Source organism: Ranitomeya imitator, chromosome 7 (genome assembly GCF_032444005.1).
Source record: "Ranitomeya imitator isolate aRanImi1 chromosome 7, aRanImi1.pri, whole genome shotgun sequence".
Classification (NCBI taxonomy): domain Eukaryota; kingdom Metazoa; phylum Chordata; class Amphibia; order Anura; family Dendrobatidae; genus Ranitomeya; species Ranitomeya imitator.
Window position 1 is genome coordinate 147,204,865 of NC_091288.1, and position 18,933 is coordinate 147,223,797.

An 18,933-nucleotide genomic window follows, 5' to 3' on the forward strand; every position below is an offset into this window, starting at 1 on the left:
ACTGAAAGGTATTGGTCACACAAGGTCACAACGCGCGCCTGACAACAGAAAGCTATAATCTTTTGCAAACCTATGCAGAACCCTTGTGAGCACTCATTAAAGCCGAAAGTCCTGGTCTAGTGTGAAAGTCTTGGTCAGTGTGGGAGGAGGAAATCTGAAGATACAGCAAGGATCTGATGGTTGATGCAGAGGGGCTGGAGACATGAGTAAAAAGACACTTTATGGCCTTTTACAGTTACAAAAAAATGATAGGGTGAAATTATCCCAATGAGTTATGTGTTTATTTATATAAATATCTGAAATTTGTTGAAATTTTGAAAACATTAACATTTTCAAACTTTAAATGTATATTTTGCTGAAAGGAACCTGACAGCTCCCCTGTAGTTTCTGGACCACCACTATGTATTTATTTTTATGCTAATACAACTCTCTGCAAATCATTTGTGCAAGTGACTTTCATCCCTTCAAGACAGGGCACAATGAAGCTGGGGTTTAAGTTCCCTGGCTTCATTGGTGCATTGTGTATGTCCGGTGTACACATATTAACAATGTAATCTGCTTTGCACAGAGGAGCCAAAGACAATACCCAGAAAGAGAGCACTGTAAGCATGGATGACTGTGCCCCCGGACAAACGCAGTGCATCTATTAAGCCTGAGAACATATATCTGACTCTATTGTGCACTAACATGAAGGGATGATAGTAACGCACATCCACAAGATTTTCAAACAACTGGCAATGATGCTGGCTCTTGCATATTATGTTATAATGCACATAGAGGTGTAATAAACTGATTAGTGAGATGGCTAGTCTCGAGAAACACATTCTTTTTGCCTAGTCTAACACAAATTAGCATATTGCAAATGGATTTCCAAAGTTTATATTTTATCAAATATACAATACAAAGATCTTGTTAGGGAAGGTGTTAACATAAGAATAAACACATTGTGGTCGTTTAGGGGCATAGAGATGTTACTTTTAAACTAGATAGTCACACCACAAAAAAATAATAAACACCATGTACCAAATGTCTTCTTTACGTCAGCATTATTTTTCTAACATCCTTTTCGTTTTTTAGGATGTTAAAAGTTTATCATCAATTTTCATATTTTCAAGAAAATGTTCAAAACCTACTTTTTAAGGACCTATTCATATTTAAAGTGACTTTGAGAGTACTATACAGTAAAAACATACACAAAAATGACCCCATTTTAAAAATGACAACCCTCAAAGTATTTAAAGGAGCAATCAATAGGTTTGTTAACCCACCAGTTGCTTAACAGGAATTAAAATAAAAAGGAATGAAAAAATGAAAATAAACTTTTTTTTACCTCTAAAATGTTGATATAGCCACAGTTTTTTTTTTCATTTTTACATGAATATTTAGAGAAACTGGAACACACAATTTGACTACAATTTTTTCTGAATGCAGCAGTGTTCCATATACATTAAGGAACAACTGTTTGGGCACACAGAAGGGCTCAGAAAGTTGGAGTGTTATTAGACTTTTGAAACGAATTTCAGTGTGCATAAGGTGCTAAAACATAAAAATAAAACAATTATAGATTATTGATACTTTGTTGCATTTGTAGAACCTTTTGCAGAGTAGTGATTTTTTTTTAAATATTGAATGTCCCTTATAATGCTGTCCAGACTCAAGAACATATTGTTAGGGCTGGTGGAACGCACCAAATAAATATAGAGATGGTAATAAGGTGCGTTCGCAGCCTGGGATCCAACGTGCAGATATGGTATCTGCTGCTAGGTAATGGCAGCACTATATGGCGGTACTATGCCAGAATAAACACGGGCTCTGTCACTCGGTATGAACTGATGCAAGCTCTGTTGCTTCACAAAGTCACCGGGAAACAGGAAATGCAGCCTCCTGTTAGCAGTCACAGGGTGCAGCCGATGGACGATAGTGGGATCCATGAAATTCACCCCCTCTATGCTGGTGATTGATCTTACTCTGACCCTCATTGGCTTTTGAGCCCACGCCTGAGGATGTCCCGAGTCAGATGCTGAGATCAAGCAGGAGTTGCCACCCTACACTGACCGGTTGTCAGGACTAATAAAAGATTACCGCACAGAGTGCGTACAGTGCCGCTCTGGCAGACGCCACTGGTTGACGCAGTAAGGATTGTGCTCTAGTGTTTAGGATAGCACTGTCAGGTGCTAGATAGCTCCACCATTCGCGGGCATTCAACATCACTAGGAATGGGAATGATTAAGGAGCATTCACCAGAACAGGCATTCATCCACGCACACAATAACAGGTTTATACTAGCGCATGGCCGTGCAGCCATGCAAACCTTTTATAGCTGTAGCTCCCCAGGACCTTCCTAGTGGACCAATAAGAGCTGCCACATGAACTGAGCATATGACTCCTGACCTCCAATGAGAGGTCTTCCCTTGGGCATGCTCAGAAGAAGAAAAGCAGGACTTGGTCCCAGGGGCGCCTGCTTGCCGCTGATCAGTGCTGGTTATAATGGCTGAACCTGGAAGGGCAGCAGTAACCAAATGCACAGTATCTGCCTGAGCCAGGCGCTGGGACCGATGTCTCTGTTGAGAAGGCTCCACTGCGGCTGGAGGAGAATGAGAGACTGCAGCGGAGGTGGTTCGAGATTCCCCCTGTGCAGCAGAGGAAACTCGACTCCTAACACTTATTGAATATAATATGTAAAAATATCCATATATAACACCTTACTGCTAAACTCTCCTGCTCCTCCAGTCCTCACCATCAATTGTCTGGTCATCATTGCATCTTCAGATTCCTGTCACGAGGGCTTAAATCCCAAGGTCTCTCTCACTGAGCTGACATTTCTGGCACTAATGAGGCCTGGCAAGGTTCTGCAAAAACACTTGAAATTCGACAATGTCATGACTTCACCTTGTGCGCACATGCGTTGTACCATCACAGGGAGTTCAGCATTCACAGCAGTAATCAGAAGGTGCGACAAGAGAAAATTCCCCCTTTTTGGAAATGAAACTATCAGGCTATTCATCTAGTGCTGCAGTGATCATTTTGAACAGTGGCATACATAGAAATCACAGGGGCCCATAGCAAAAGTTCTAATTGTCCCCCTTCCTCACACACAAAAAAATTATAAATATTGAAACCTCTTAGTATTCTCACCAGCAATATTCCTCCTATGGCCCTTTTAGAGTATGATACTCCTAAACATGACCCCACTCATACACACATTGAATATGGTATCCCCACAGTTAGTGCTGCCACTAGGAATTTTGGGGGCCCATACTGGCAAAATTTTCTGGCGCCCCTTGAGAGTCTGCCCCGGCCCCACCTCTCAAACAGTCCACAGTCCCACCGCCCTCTCTTGAAAAAACTCCACTTCTGCACCACATCCGGGCCCCATATGCCAGTAAGGGCAGTAATGCCATGATGGCGGCCCTGACCACAGTGAATCCCCCCACGGTTTCACCCGCATATACAATGTAGCACCTATCAGTATGATGTCCCTACTAAGTATGTGGGACTCCATGGCCCCCAACTCAGAATGAGTGTCCCCATAGCTCCTCACATAGAAGACCTCCACAGGCCCCCACAAAATGAGTGTCCCCATACCTCCCATACACATAAACCCCTCAAATTAATCCTGAAAGTTTACACTTTAATTTCACCTTAATGGCTTTGTTTTATTTCTGTTCTAAAAAGGCTAAATTATGAAATTCAATCCAAAATAGTTCCACACTAACCTACATATCATGGGCCTTTATAGTTTGTGTTGTGTTTCAGTAGTTTTGATAAATGTGAGATGAAACATTGTCAGTAGATCTTTATAACACTGCCTCCTTTGTAACCGGCTATGTGTGAATAAGGCGGTGTAACATCTTAAACACTATCTTCATGTCAATAAAAATGACAAGAACAGAATGACAAAAACCCAATTTTACTAGTAAACATGATAAACAGCTTTCTCAAAGCTGATGTGGACACTAGAATACCAGGGCATAAATCATAAAACAAAGCTATAGTCAATATGATTCACAAAACAGACAGATATTTATTCTCTCAATGGAAAGTATTACAAAATGGATGTCTTCAGAATTCAATTTATTACTATAAGATGTAGCGTCTTCCTTTACAAAGCATATATGCTTTACAACAGTAACATCTAAGTTCTAAAATAATAACAATAAAATCACGTTTGTATTATATAATTTATTTTTAATTGTGAAGATGTAATATAAGGTCAGGATCACAATTTTTTTTTCAATCTGTTATTTGGTGCAGTTTTTCATGCAGTTTTTTGTTTAAACTGAACTCTTGATAGGATAAAATAAGAGTCCTCTCATTATACTTTTTTGTCTTTATATTGCATTGATCTAGAAATTGCATTCATTATGAAGGACCAAACTTCAAGGGTTGGTCTGGCACCTAAAATGTATTTTCTAACTATCTATCCTTACTCTCTAACTACTTTTGCAGTTTCAATTATTACACTACCTAATCACTAAATATGTTTTTACTGTACTTTATATGACTTTTGTATGAGAGGAGTCTTGAACATGATGTCACAGAAGGCTAGGGCTGCACTCACTCCTCGCACCGTCCTTCTCCCCTCCTGGACAGAATGTCATCAGGGGCAGCGCTACAGTTAGGCTACGTTCACATTAGCGTTTCCCGATGCAGCGTCGGGAAACGCAGCGGCGATGCATGCGTCATGCGCCCCTATATTTAACATGGGGGACGCATGGACATGCGTTGTGCTGCGTTGTGTGACGCATGCGTTTTTTTTGCCGCAAGCATCGGGCAAAGAAAACGCAACAAGTTGCATTTTTTTTGCGTAGAAAATTCGGCAAAAAACGACGCATGCGTCGCAAAACGCAGCGTTTTTGCGTGTGTTTTGGTGCATTTTTATTTGCATTGTGCGTTGCGTCGCCGACGCAGCGGCGCACAACGCAAATGTGAACGTAGCCTTACTTATTAGTTTCTTGCATTACTGCCCTCTAAAGATGTCTTGGATCCTGAGTGATGGACGCCGTGGCAGATGTTTGCGCAGCGCCAGCACTATGCTTGTGTCTCTGCCACCATAGCTTCTAACTGAAAGAAGATGTCGGCATGTGGTGAAGATAGAAGCAGTGAGTCATACTAGCACTGCCCCACAGCTTCTAGCACCATCCTCAAATGAGTCATTATCAGAGGGCAGTACTGGAGTCACTCATTGCTTTTACTGCTGCCGTCTGATGACAACTCATTTGATGGCAGTGCTAGAAGCTGTGAGTGACACTAGCGCTGCCCCCTGTGACATCCTGTTTCAGGAGGGGCGGAGGACATTTTGGGAAATGGTGCAGCACCAGCCTCCTGTGACGTCACATTTGAGACGACTCTTACATTAAACATCACAGGAAGTGCAGCAGAAAATCATATTTAGTGATTAGGCATATAAGAAAAATTGTAGGGCCTTGTTTAATAACGGAAATTGCTAAAATGGTTAAGGTATGAGTATAAATAGTTAGAAAATACATTGTTGGCACCAGACCACCATTTAAAGTCACAGTGGAAACATAGGAGCCTTCAATAAACTAAAGGTCATTTGTAATATTAATTTTTATATTACATATGAACTTTTGAGCCCCTCAAGCACCAGACTTAGGTGCAACCGCTATCTACTCCTATATGTAGCTAAAGAGGTAAATAGGGTGTACTGGTTTCCAGCCTGAACTCCTCTGTTAGCCACAGAATAACCAACAAGTAAGAAAGGTTGCAACACCAGGACCAGAATGGTCATATACAACAATCATAGATACTATCTACATATACTGAAGCCCAGACTTTGCAAGTTGGGCCGTAAACTGACCTGTTACCTGTCTGTGTTGTTCTGAACTACTTTTTATAGCGTTAGTCAATGCTATAGTTAACACAGCCACTTGTTTTATACTTTTTGCGTTATATAATACATTTATTTTGAAATAAAATATGCACAATATATTATTGTATGATTTATGATGGATGAACTCTTTATAGTTTACAGAGCGTAAATTGAATGGATCATATAGTGTGATGTTTTAATATTCATATCTGCAATGTTGACAAAACTAAGCAAGAAAATACAGATTGACTTGTTTGTCTGCAGATGTCACTGCATAAAGTTTATATATTAGATTAAAATTCTAGCTAATTAGCCTAAATTACTGTAACGTAGAAATATTCTTCCTGACAGTACATTTTTGAAGTTAAATAATTGTCTGTATATCCTGAATGGACAGCATTACTGAGATGATAGACCCAGAAACAGCAGGAAACTGACATACTGACATAATCCAGAACGAAATTCTTACGAAACAGCTATGCTTTGTGTTCCTACTCTGGTGCCATATTTTACTTTATTTTACCAGACCTTAAAGTGGGTGGATGTAATGAGCCAATGATGTCCTTGAAAAATATATCATATAATGCAGAGATGTATCTAGGTTTTCTGGCACCCAGGGCAAGAAATTAATTTGCCCCCCTCCCTCGGGTACATAAGCAATTAGCGCACTAAGTCACATACCGACGAGCTCCTCTCCCTAATGTTCTCAATGTTCAGTGAAAAACTGAGAGAATCAGAAGAGAAGCTCGTTGTCACAGGACCATAAGTATGAAAATCGCATATGAGTGATTTGTCCATGTGATGACTGCTGGAACCTGCAGAGCTGAATCCTGACATTTCAGGCTTCTGAATTCTCACAACGAATGCACTGCACACTTTTAGGATTCTCCCTTTCCGGAGTGGACAGTTGCCAAGAGTGGACAGTCATGTCAGCATAAGCATGCGATTTTTATACTTCTGGCCACATTCCGACTAGACGTGGCCAATCGGACAGACTCGAGTGCAACTGATTCCTGGGAGCTGACGTGCTGAATCTTCTCTGTGTCGGCTGTCAGCTTGACAGCTGGCACCGATATTGGTCAAGTCCCGGTCCAGGGGGTGGCAAAATGCAGCTGCTGGGGGATACACTGCGGACCGCCGTATTAGGCAGGCTGACTGTGCCCCCCTTGCTGGCTACCCCTGGGCACATACTTGGGCTGCCCCCACTAGAAACACCTCTGATATAATGTCTTCAAAATAGCTTACAATTAGGTAAGGCTGGTTTCACATTTGCGTTTTTGCCGCTGCGTTTTTGTGCAAAAAACGCATGCAATTTTTTCCTATACTTAACATTAAAAACGCATGTGTTTTGCCGCGTTTTGACAACGCATGCGTCGTTCTATGCATGCGTTTGGTTGCAGAAATGTGACATGTAGTATTTTCTACCGGTATTTTTTTGCCGCAAAAAAACGCATGCTTTTTTTGCGGCAAAAAAACGTATTGCTGTCTATGTAAATGCATGCGTTTTTAAGCACATGCGTTTGCATGCCTTTTTAAACGCATGCGTTTTAATAGAAAAACACAAGAATACACACTGATAAGCCAACCCCCAACCCTAATCCTAACCCTAACCATAAGGGATCCTAACCCTAACCCTAACACTAAGGGTTAGGGTTAGGGTTTGGGTTAGGATCCCTAGGGTTTGGGTTAGGGTTCAGATCCCTTAGGGTTAGGGTTAGGATCCCTTAGGGTTAGGGTTAGGGTTAGGATCCCTTAGGGTTAGGGTTAGGATCCCTTAGGGTTAGGGTTTGGGTTAGGGTTAGGGTTAGGATCCCTAGGGTTACTAGGGATCCTAACCCTAACCCTAGCTATTTCTGTTTATAGTGGGTTTTGTTGTTGGCAGCTGTCACACACTTCTCATCATGCGTTTCAAAAACGCAAACGCATGAAAAAACGCATGTAAAAGCGTCAAAACTCCGCGTTTGTATTAAAACATGCAAAAACGCATGCGTCTAAACAACGCAGCGTTTTTCACCAAATGCGTTTGCGTTTAAAACGCTGCGTTTTTAAACACAAATGTGAAACCAGCCTAACATATTATACACCATGATTTTTAAACAAATGATACATTTTAAAGCATATCTTTTAATAGATTTCACAATGCAAAGTGCATAGCTTATTAAATAGATCTCTTGGACCTGCTGGACAGGTGAATTTGCTATGAAAATCCATGCCAGATTAGCTTTACAATCTTTTTTTTATATGTTGTAAATCTCCCTGATAATCTTGCATTACAAGGAAGACTATCCTTCCAGATCACTTTTGTCTGTATGAATAGTATATGCTATACTTGACTTCTTGAAAAAGAGAATTGATCTATTGCAGATTTGTCTTTTCTATTTTTTAATAAAAACTGCGATTTTGTGAAGAATAAATTAAAATGATTAATTCAGTTCTAGCAGTTACAGCTTGAAGATCAGATGAAAGCCCCAGTTGGCAGCTACAATACTTACCATGTTCATGGTTTTGTCTTACAGCAAATGAAGGCTCTGGGGAAACCAGTCAAAAGGAGACATCAACTTGTGACATCTGTCAGTTTGGAGCAGAGTGTGATGAAGACGCAGAGGATGTCTGGTAATATTTTCAGCAATTAAACTCTCATTTCCTTTTCTATTTACGCATTTTATCATAAGTAAATGCCATTATCCCTTATTGGATATATTATAGAAAATGAGATCATATTTGTTAATTCATAGAATCTATAAGTATATTGTAGATTCTATGAAGCTGTACATTCATTAAAATAACAAATTGTTATAAAGGAGTACACCAATCCATGAATTTTGTAATTTTTAGTAAATTCAGTATCCATCGATCTGCATTTGTATCCATCCGCTGTCTCAGAACCATTAATTACAGGATAAGTCATTGAGAAAACTGGTGGATTGAAAACTGAAAAAAAAAAAAATACTAAAAACTTGTGTCCTGTAATTTCAATGACAGTCTGTTGGTTTCTTTTCTGAATTTTGACAAGTATAATACCAGTAAACCTTGCATATAAAAAATATCACAAAAAGGACAACTTTGAAAAAAAATTTAAAGTGTTTTGTTTTGGCTCCCAGCCAAGGATATACAGTATATTAATAATACAAAGCAGAAGCACATCTGGATTATTGTTTTGCATTTTCTGTATTATATTGGCTAATACACCATTTTTTAATTTAATGTTTTTTTCAAATAAGAGAAAAATAAATTAAGCCGAGTTGAAGCAATTCTAACACATCATTTATTACTAAAATTCTCATGGCTTTCATAGAACAGTCGGCATCTAAATGGCAGCAGCTGTTGTTTCAGAATTACTCTGCATGAATTTCACATACACATGTTTGAATATTTCTTAATATCTGGGTGATTGCTCTGTTCAATCAAGTTCAGTTTAGGCTTAGAGACATCCACCTCATGACGCTAAATACTGGAGAGATGTAATGCAAATTACGGAAGGGAACATTTCTGCTGCTCTTTCTATTAGGGTTAAACAGATTTTGGTTGTTTCCAAGCAACTGAGCTTATATTATTCTTACATTGTAGTCACTAAGAAAGTTCTCATAGTATTTTCAAATGATTATGTAACATACAATATCTGTTCTAGGGCCTTCACCTGTGCTCTCAACCTCTGCCTTAATCAGACCCGCGTTCCAACAGTGCAGATAGAATCTACCCCATGTTCGTAATGCGTTGCCATGGCTCACCACAATCAAGCAGTGTTTCAATTAATAAGTATTGGAGATAGCAGTCACACAGCTCAAGAGTTGTGGACAGGTATCCAGGCCGAGATACAGCAATGGCTGTCTTCACTAAACCTGGAGACGCATTGATAAATTAATATGCCTTGGAGATCACATTCACACAGCTCAACAGTTGTGGACAGATATCCAGGCCAAGTTAGAGCAATGGCTGTCTCCAATGAACCTGGAGAAGCAGTGATAAAATAATATGCCTTGGAGATCAGTCACACAGCTCAAGAGTTGTGGACAGATATCAAGGCCAAGTTAGAGCAATGTCTGTCTGTACTAAACATGAAGCCTGGGAAGGCCATGTGCGATAACGGTGCAAACCTGGTGGCAACCTCACACACGTGCCTTGCATGGGTCATGTCCTCAATCTGGTGGTACAGTAAGTTGTCCGCCACTATCCCGGCCTGGACATGCTGCTGCAGAAAGCACAGTCGCTATGTACTCACTTCTGACAATTGCTACTCACAGGTCATCGACTTGCATCGCTACAGAGGTATTTCAGCCTACCGGTTAACCGTTTGACTAGCAATATCCTACATGGTGAAATTCCACTCTGCACATGTTGCAGCAGCTGTGACAGCAGTGATGAGTCTTGTTGCAGTATGTCCTTTTGCATTGCCTGGCCAAGGCAGTCCGGACGTGTTGCAAATGACGCTTGTGGAGTGGGCACAGGAGAAGGACCTCTACACCCTTCTGCATAGTTTTGAAATGGCTACTAAGTTAGTTAGCGCTGACGATTAGAGTTGAGCGACCTTGACCTTTTTAGAGTCGAGCCGGGTTTCGCGAAACCCGACTATCTCAAAAGTCGGGTCGAGTGAAATCGGCCGATTATGACGTAAAGTCGGGATCGACCGAAACACGAAACCCAATGCAAGTCAATGGGGCAGCATAGTCGGCAGTGAGTGGGGGCCAGGAAAACACCTAGAGTGCCCATTTTAATGTCAAAACCATCCATTCTTCTTAATGAAGCTTGTCAAGCGTAATTTACCTTATAATAATTGGAAGGCATTTGAAATTGGGGGTCATTTGGCTAAAGTTGTGGTGGGTAGGGCTGGTTCAAGTAATTAGTGGGCCCAGGAAATCTGGACCACGTCACGGCAGTGGAGCAGGGAGAGGTAAGTATTTCAACTTTGCAAGTGCTGTGAACCTGAGCAAGCAGGGGGGGCCCACTCGTTGGAATTGGCACTGGCACAGGGCCCCTCAAAGTACAGCGGTGTGTTTGCACGGCGGGGGCGCCTCCCACCGGCAGCAACACTTTTGCGTACTATGAGAGACCCTGTGCCAGTGACGTCGCCAACTAGTATTCCTCCCCCCACCTGATGAAGGAACCTGCACTTTCATCTGCACCTTCCTCTTTGTCCCCGTGTAAGGTGGTATGGTATGCGGGAAGAGCAACCTGACTTTCAGCAGGGTCACAATGTTGTTGTGTAGCGTGCACGGGGAATGTTGCGTTATGGGTCAATGTACCAGCAGACTCATCTATCACTGGCTGGGCAATGGGCAGGATGAGGAGGAAACACAGATATAGGCCCAAATAATAAAGTGGGCTAAATGCAGTTCAAAATTGGTAACACAGGAATAACCAGGGGGCATTGCAGTGGAGGACAACTGGAATGAGAGGCTGACACAGAGAGTAGGCCCAAATCAGTAAGTAGTCGAAATGCAGTTCAAAATTGGCAACCGTAGTAAACAGGCGGCACAGCTTTGTTCAGTGGAGGAGAACAGCAAGGAGTGGCAGACACCGATAGTAGGCCCCAACCCAACTAGTAGGCCAAATGCAGTCTAACATTAACAACTACTTAACGAGCGCCTGAAAACGGAATTTCAGGACAGGAAACCAGGAGAACAGCAAGGAGCGGCAGACACTGTTAGTAGGCCCCAAACCAACTAGTACGCCAAATGCAGTTGTTCCATTTAACCACAATTTAACGAGAGCCTGAAGATAGAAGCTCAGGAAAGGCAACCTGGAGAACACCTTGGAGTGGAACACACCATCTCTCTCCACCCCATACCCATTTTGTAGGCCTAATGCTGTGTAGTTTTCTACAACTACTAAACGAGAGTCGGAAGACAGAAGCAATGGCAAGGCAACCTGGGGAACACCTTGGAGTGTAACACACCATCTCTCTCCACCCGATACCCATTTTGTAGGCCTAATGCAGTGTAGTTTTCTACAACTACTAAACGAGAGTCGGAAGATCGAAGCAATGGCGAGGAAACCTGGAGAACACCTTGGAGTGTAACACACCATCTCTCTCCACCCGATACCCATTTTGTAGGCCTAATGCTGTGTAGTTTTCTACAACTACTAAACGAGAGTCTGAAGACCGAAGCAATGGCGAGGAAACCTGGAGAACACCTTGGAGTGGAACACACCATCTCTCTCCACCCCATACCCATTTTGTAGGCCTAATGCTGTGTAGTTTTCTACAACTTCTAAATGAGAGTCGGAAGATCGAAGCAATGGCGAGGAAACCTGGAGAACACCTTGGAGTGTAACACACCATCTCTCTCCACCCCATACCCATTTTGTAGGCCTAATGCTGTGTAGTTTTCTACAACTACTAAACGAGAGTCGGAAGACCGAAGCAATGGCAAGGCAACCTGGGGAACACCTTGGAGTGTAACACACCATCTCTCTCCACCTGATACCCATTTTGTAGGCCTAATGCAGTGTAGTTTTCTACAACTACTAAACGAGAGTCGGAAGATCGAAGCAATGGCGAGGAAACCTGGAGAACACCTTGGAGTGTAACACACCATCTCTCTCCACCCCATACCCATTTTGTAGGCCTAATGCTGTGTAGTTTTCTACAACTACTAAACGAGAGTCGGAAGACCGAAGCAATGGCAAGGCAACCTGGGGAACACCTTGGAGTGTAACACACCATCTCTCTCCACCCGATACCCATTTTGTAGGCCTAATGCAGTGTAGTTTTCTACAACTACTAAACGAGAGTCGGAAGACCGAAGCAATGGCAAGGCAACCTGGGGAACACCTTGGAGTGTAACACACCATCTCTCTCCACCCGATACCCATTTTGTAGGCCTAATGCAGTGTAGTTTTCTACAACTACTAAACGAGAGTCGGAAGATCGAAGCAATGGCGAGGAAACCTGGAGAACACCTTGGAGTGTAACACACCATCTCTCTCCACCCCATACCCATTTTGTAGGCCTAATGCTGTGTAGTTTTCTACAACTACTAAACGAGAGTCGGAAGATCGAAGCAATGGCGAGGAAACCTGGAGAACACCTTGGAGTGTAACACACCATCTCTCTCCACCCCATACCCATTTTGTAGGCCTAATGCTGTGTAGTTTTCTACAACTACTAAATGAGAGTCGGAAGACCGAAGCAATGGCAAGGCAACCTGGGGAACACTTTGGAGTGTAACACACCATCTCTCTCCACCCGATACCCATTTTGTAGGCCTAATGCAGTGTAGTTTTCTACAACTACTAAACGAGAGTCGGAAGACCGAAGCAATGGCAAGGCAACCTGGGGAACACCTTGGAGTGTAACACACCATCTCTCTCCACCAGATACCCATTTTGTAGGCCTAATGCAGTGTAGTTTTCTACAACTACTAAACGAGAGTCGGAAGATCGAAGCAATGGCGAGGAAACCTGGAGAACACCTTGGAGTGTAACACACCATCTCTCTCCACCCCATACCCATTTTGTAGGCCTAATGCTGTGTAGTTTTCTACAACTACTAAACGAGAGTCGGAAGACCGAAGCAATGGCAAGGCAACCTGGGGAACACCTTGGAGTGTAACACACCATCTCTCTCCACCCGATGCCCATTTTGTAGGCCTAATGCAGTGTAGTTTTCTACAACTACTAAACGAGAGTCGGAAGACCGAAGCAATGGCAAGGCAACCTGGGGAACACCTTGGAGTGTAACACACCATCTCTCTCCACCCGATACCCATTTTGTAGGCCTAATGCAGTGTAGTTTTCTACAACTACTAAACGAGAGTCGGAAGATCGAAGCAATGGCGAGGAAACCTGGAGAACACCTTGGAGTGTAACACACCATCTCTCTCCACCCCATATCCATTTTGTAGGCCTAATGCAGCCTACTTTCCGACAACTACTAAACGAGAGCATGAAGATCGAAGCTCAGGAAAGGCAACCTGGGGAACACCTTGGAGTGTAACACACCCTCTCTCTACACCACGGAAGGGCTGATTCTTAGGAAGGAAGGCTGTCGGAAAGAAGCAGGGCGCGTCCGAGGGTGATTATATTCTTATTAGGTATATACTCACCCTCGGACGCGCCCTGCTTCTTTATTTGTAATGAATGTTTATTTGCAATGTGGTTTTGACTTACTCTATTTTTTTGGTAAATAATGATTTTATTATTTTCATTGTTTTGCATATTCTTGGCAATAATATAAAGAAGACGCGACAGGACAACACTCGGTGGATGCCATATCTGTGTTTTAAATTGAAAAAAACTTTCAGTTAACTACTTGCAGGAGAAAGTTATTGTAGCTGGTGGCCATTTTTAGTACTGTACCAGATTTTTGTTGTATGTGTTTGTTTTTAATGTTAAAATGTCTGCATTTGATATCTCTCCAGTATTTTCTTTTTTATAAGCAAAATACTTATTTTTATATTTTCTGATGTTGGTTCAAGGGGTACACGGGCAGCAGTAGACAGGTCAGTGGAGGCCTAGTGGAAGGAGGGACCGCAGACAGGCTTCGAAGCCCTAACATAATAAATTGGCCTGGCTGTAGGCAATTTACAATTGGTTCCAGGGGAACACGGGCGGCAGTAGACAGGTCAGTGGAGGCCTAGTGGAAGGAGGGACCGCAGACAGGCTTCGAAGCCCTAACATAATAAATTGGGCTGGCTGTAGGCAATTTAAAATTGGTTCCAGGGGAACCCGGGCAGCAGTAGACAGGTCAGTGGAGGCCTAGTGGAAGGAGGGACCGCAGACAGGCTTCGAAGCCCTAACATAATAAATTGGGCTGGCTGTAGGCAATTTAAAATTGGTTCCAGGGGAACCCGGGCAGCAGTAGACAGGTCAGTGGAGGCCTAGTGGAAGGAGGGACCGCAGACAGGCTTCGAAGCCCTAACATAATAAATTGGGCGGGCTGTAGGCAATTTAAAATTGGTTCCAGGGGAACCCGGGCAGCAGTAGACAGGTCAGTGGAGGCCTAGTGGAAGGAGGGACCGCAGACAGGCTTCGAAGCCCTAACATAATAAATTGGGCTGGCTGTAGGCAATTTAAAATTGGTTCCAGGGGAACCCGGGCAGCAGTAGACAGGTCAGTGGAGGCCTAGTGGAAGGAGGGACCGCAGACAGGCTTCGAAGCCCTAACATAATAAATTGGCCTGGCTGTAGGCAATTTACAATTGGTTCCAGGGGAACACGGGCGGCAGTAGACAGGTCAGTGGAGGCCTAGTGGAAGGAGGGACCGCAGACAGGCTTCGAAGCCCTAACATAATAAATTGGGCTGGCTGTAGGCAATTTAAAATTGGTATCCAGGGGAACCCGGGCAGCAGTAGACAGGTCAGTGGAGGCCTAGTGGAAGGAGGGACCGCAGACAGGCTTCGAAGCCCTAACATAATAAATTGGGCTGGCTGTAGGCAATTTAAAATTGGTTCCAGGGGAACCCGGGCAGCAGTAGACAGGTCAGTGGAGGCCTAGTGGAAGGAGGGACCGCAGACAGGCTTCGAAGCCCTAACATAATAAATTGGGCGGGCTGTAGGCAATTTAAAATTGGTTCCAGGGGAACCCGAGCAGCAGTAGACAGGTCAGTGGAGGCCTAGTGGAAGGAGTGACCGCAGACAGGCTTCGAAGGCCTAACATAAGAAAAATGTCAATACAATGGTATTGACAGTGCCAGGCATTGAAGGATGTCAGCGCATAGACTAAACATTGGTGGAGCTGTGAGAGAAAATTTTGCAAGTGGTAGAGCACTGTTTGACCTGGGGGGGGGACTGTCTTGTGGCCGGCGGTACAGGCCCAGGGCCCCTCATATTACAACGGTGTGTCTGACGTTGGGTGCGCACCACCACCGCCAGACACTTTATTGTACTATGAGGGACCTAGTGGCAGTGCCGTCGACCAAAAGCGGGCACACCCACCTCTTCAGACAAACAGTACTCTCACGGGTGCTGGCGCCAAGTGGCGATACCACGGCCCCGTGTGGGGACTTTGGCCATTTAGGGAGGTGTTAACATGTCGGATGCTGGACAATCAGGTGCTGCAAATTACGAGATTGGAAAAGTCGTTCAGAATAGTCCACAGGCAAGACCTTTACATAGGAAAGCTAGGTGTCAGCCGGGCAAGGTGGGGCAAAAGATTTCGAAATCCAGTTGTGGTTCATTTTAATGAAGGTTAGATCATCTACATTTTGGGTAGCCAGACGAGTCCTTTTTTCTGTTAGTATTGAACCTGCAGCACTGAATACTCTTTCTGATAGGACACTAGCTGCCGGGCAAGCAAGCTCCTGCAATGCATATTCTGCCAATTCTGGCCAGGTGTCTAATTTTGATGCCCAGTAATCAAATGGGAATGACGGTTGAGGGAGAACGTCGATAAGGGATGAAAAATAGTTAGTAACCATACTGGACAAATGTTGTCTCCTGTCACTTTGAATTGATGCTGCAGTACCTGTCCTGTCTGCGGTCATAGCAAAATCACTCCACAACCTGGTCAGAAAACCCCTCTGGCCAACGACACTTCTGATTTCTGCCCCTCTAACACCTCTGGTCTGCTGGCCCCTGCAGCTCGTGTTAGAACGATCACGGGCGCTGTGTGCAGGGAATGCCAGAAGCAAACGGTCAACAAGAGTTGATTGTTTGGTTGCTAATATTAGTTCCAAGTTCTCATGTGGCATTATATTTTGCAATTTGCCTTTATAGCGAGGATCAAGGAGGCAGGCCAACCAGTAATCGTCATCGTTCATCATTTTTGTTATGCGTGTGTCCCTTTTGAGGATACGTAAGGCATAATCCGCCATGTGGGCCAAAGTTCCAGTTCTCAAATCTGTGGTTGTGCTTGGTTGAGGGGCAGTTTCAGGCAAATCCACGTCACTTGTGTCCCTCCAAAAACCAGAACCCGGCCTTGCCGCGCCAACAATTTCCACTGGCCCCGGAAAAGCTTCCTCATTAAAAATATAATCATCCCCATCATCCTCCTCGTCCTCCTCCTCCTCTTCGCCCGCTACCTCGTCCTGTACACTGCCCTGGCCAGACAATGGCTGACTGTCATCAAGGCTTTCCTCTTCCTCAGCTGCAGACGCCTGATCCTTTATGTGCGTCAAACTTTGCATCAGCAGACGCATTAGGGGGATGCTCATGCTTATTATGGCGTTGTCTGCACTAACCAGCCGTGTGCATTCCTCAAAACACTGAAGGACTTGACACATGTCTTGAATCTTCGACCACTGCACACCTGACAACTCCATGTCTGCCATCCTACTGCCTGCCCGTGTATGTGTATCCTCCCACAAAAACATAACAGCCCGCCTCTGTTCACACAGTCTCTGAAGCATGTGCAGTGTTGAGTTCCACCTTGTTGCAACGTCTATGATTAGGCGATGCTGGGGAAGGTTCAAAGAATGCTGATAGGTCTGCATACGGCTGGAGTGTACGGGCGAACGGCGGATATGTGAGCAAAGTCCACGCACTTTGAGGAGCAGGTCGGATAACCCCGGATAACTTTTCAGGAAGCACTGCACCACCAGGTTTAAGGTGTGAGCCAGGCAAGGAATGTGTTTCAGTTGGGAAATGGAGATGGCAGCCATGAAATTCCTTCCGTTATCACTCACTACCTTGCCTGCCTCAAGATCTACAGTGCCCAGCCACGACTGCGTTTCTTTCTGCAAGAACTCGGACAGAACTTCAGCGGTGTGTCTGTTGTCGCCCAAACACTTCATAGCCAATACAGCCTGCTGACGTTTGCCAGTAGCTGCCCCATAATGGGAGACCTGGTGTGCAACAGTGGCAGCTGCGGATGGAGTGGTTGTGCGACTGCGGTCTGTGGACGAGGTCTCGCTTCTGCAGGAGGACGAGGAGGAGGAGGAGGGGGTGCGAATGGCTACAGCCAACTGTTTCCTAGACCGTGGGCTAGGCAGAACTGTCCCAAACTTGCTGTCTCCTGTGGACCCTGCATCCACCACATTTACCCAGTGTGCCGTGATGGACACGTAACGTCCCTGGCCATGCCTACTGGTCCATGCATCTGTTGTCAGGTGCACCTTTGTGCTCACAGATTGCCTGAGTGCATGGACGATGCGCTCTTTAACATGCTGGTGGAGGGCTGGGATGGCTTTTCTGGAAAAAAAGTGTCGACTGGGTAGCTCGTAGCGTGGTACAGCGTAGTCTATCAGAGCTTTGAAAGCTTTGCTTTCAACTAACCGGTAGGGCATCATCTCTAACGAGATTAGTCTAGCTATGTGGGCGTTCAAACCCTGTGTACGCGGATGCGAGGCTAAGTACTTCCTTTTTCTAACCATAGTCTCATGTAGGGTGAGCTGGACTGGAGAGCTGGAGATCGTGGAACTAGCGGGGGTGCCGGTGGACATGGCAGAGTGAGAGATGGTGGGAGATGGTATTGTTGCCGCCGGTGCCCTAGATGCAGTGTTTCCTACTACGAAACTGGTGATTCCCTGACCCTGACTTCTTTGGCCTGGCAAAGAAACCTGCACAGATACTGCAGGTGGTGCAGAAAATGGTGGCTCTACACTGCCGGAAGGGATGTTGCGTTGATGACTAGCTTCATTGGCTGAGGGTGCTACAAACTTAAGGGACGTTTGGTAGTTAGTTCAAGCTTGCAAATGCATGGTGGTTAAATGTCTATGCATGCAACTTGTATTGAGACTTTTCAGATTCTGCCCTCTGCTTAAGGTAGTTGAACATTTTTGACAGATGACTTTGCGCTGATCAATTGGATGTTGTTTAAAAAAATGCCAGACTGCACTCTTTCTAGCATCGGATACCTTTTCAGGCATTGCAGACTGAGCTTTAACCGGATGGCCACGCTGTCCTCCAACAGGTTTTGACTTTGCCACGCGTTTTGGGCAAGATACGGGCCCGGCAGATGGAACCTGTTGCGATGTTGATGCCTGCTGCGGCCCCTCCTCCTCCGCTTCAGAACTGCTGCCGCCTGCACCCTGTTCCCCAATGGTTCCAATCGGGGTCAAGAACTGGGTCATCTATTACCTCTTCTTGTAGCTCGTGTGCAACTTCGTCTGTGTCACCTTGTCGGTCGGTGGTATAGCGTTCGTGATGGGGCAACATAGTCTCATCAGGGTCTGATTCTTGATCAGCACCCTGCGAGGGCAATGTTGTGGTCTGAGTCAAAGGA

General features: G+C 44.4%; 1 protein-coding gene across 2 annotated transcripts in view; it reads left to right on the forward strand.

Moving 5' to 3' along the window:
* The window catches only part of TMEFF2 (transmembrane protein with EGF like and two follistatin like domains 2), a 1,231,017-nt gene that overhangs the window by 559,021 nt on the left and 653,063 nt on the right, over window positions 1-18,933 (forward strand). For both annotated transcript variants that reach the window (XM_069733894.1, XM_069733895.1), the window contains exon 5: window positions 8,350-8,446. In XM_069733894.1, the coding sequence (XP_069589995.1) occupies window positions 8,350-8,446 (97 nt within the window). The remainder of the gene's footprint in view (window positions 1-8,349; window positions 8,447-18,933) is intronic.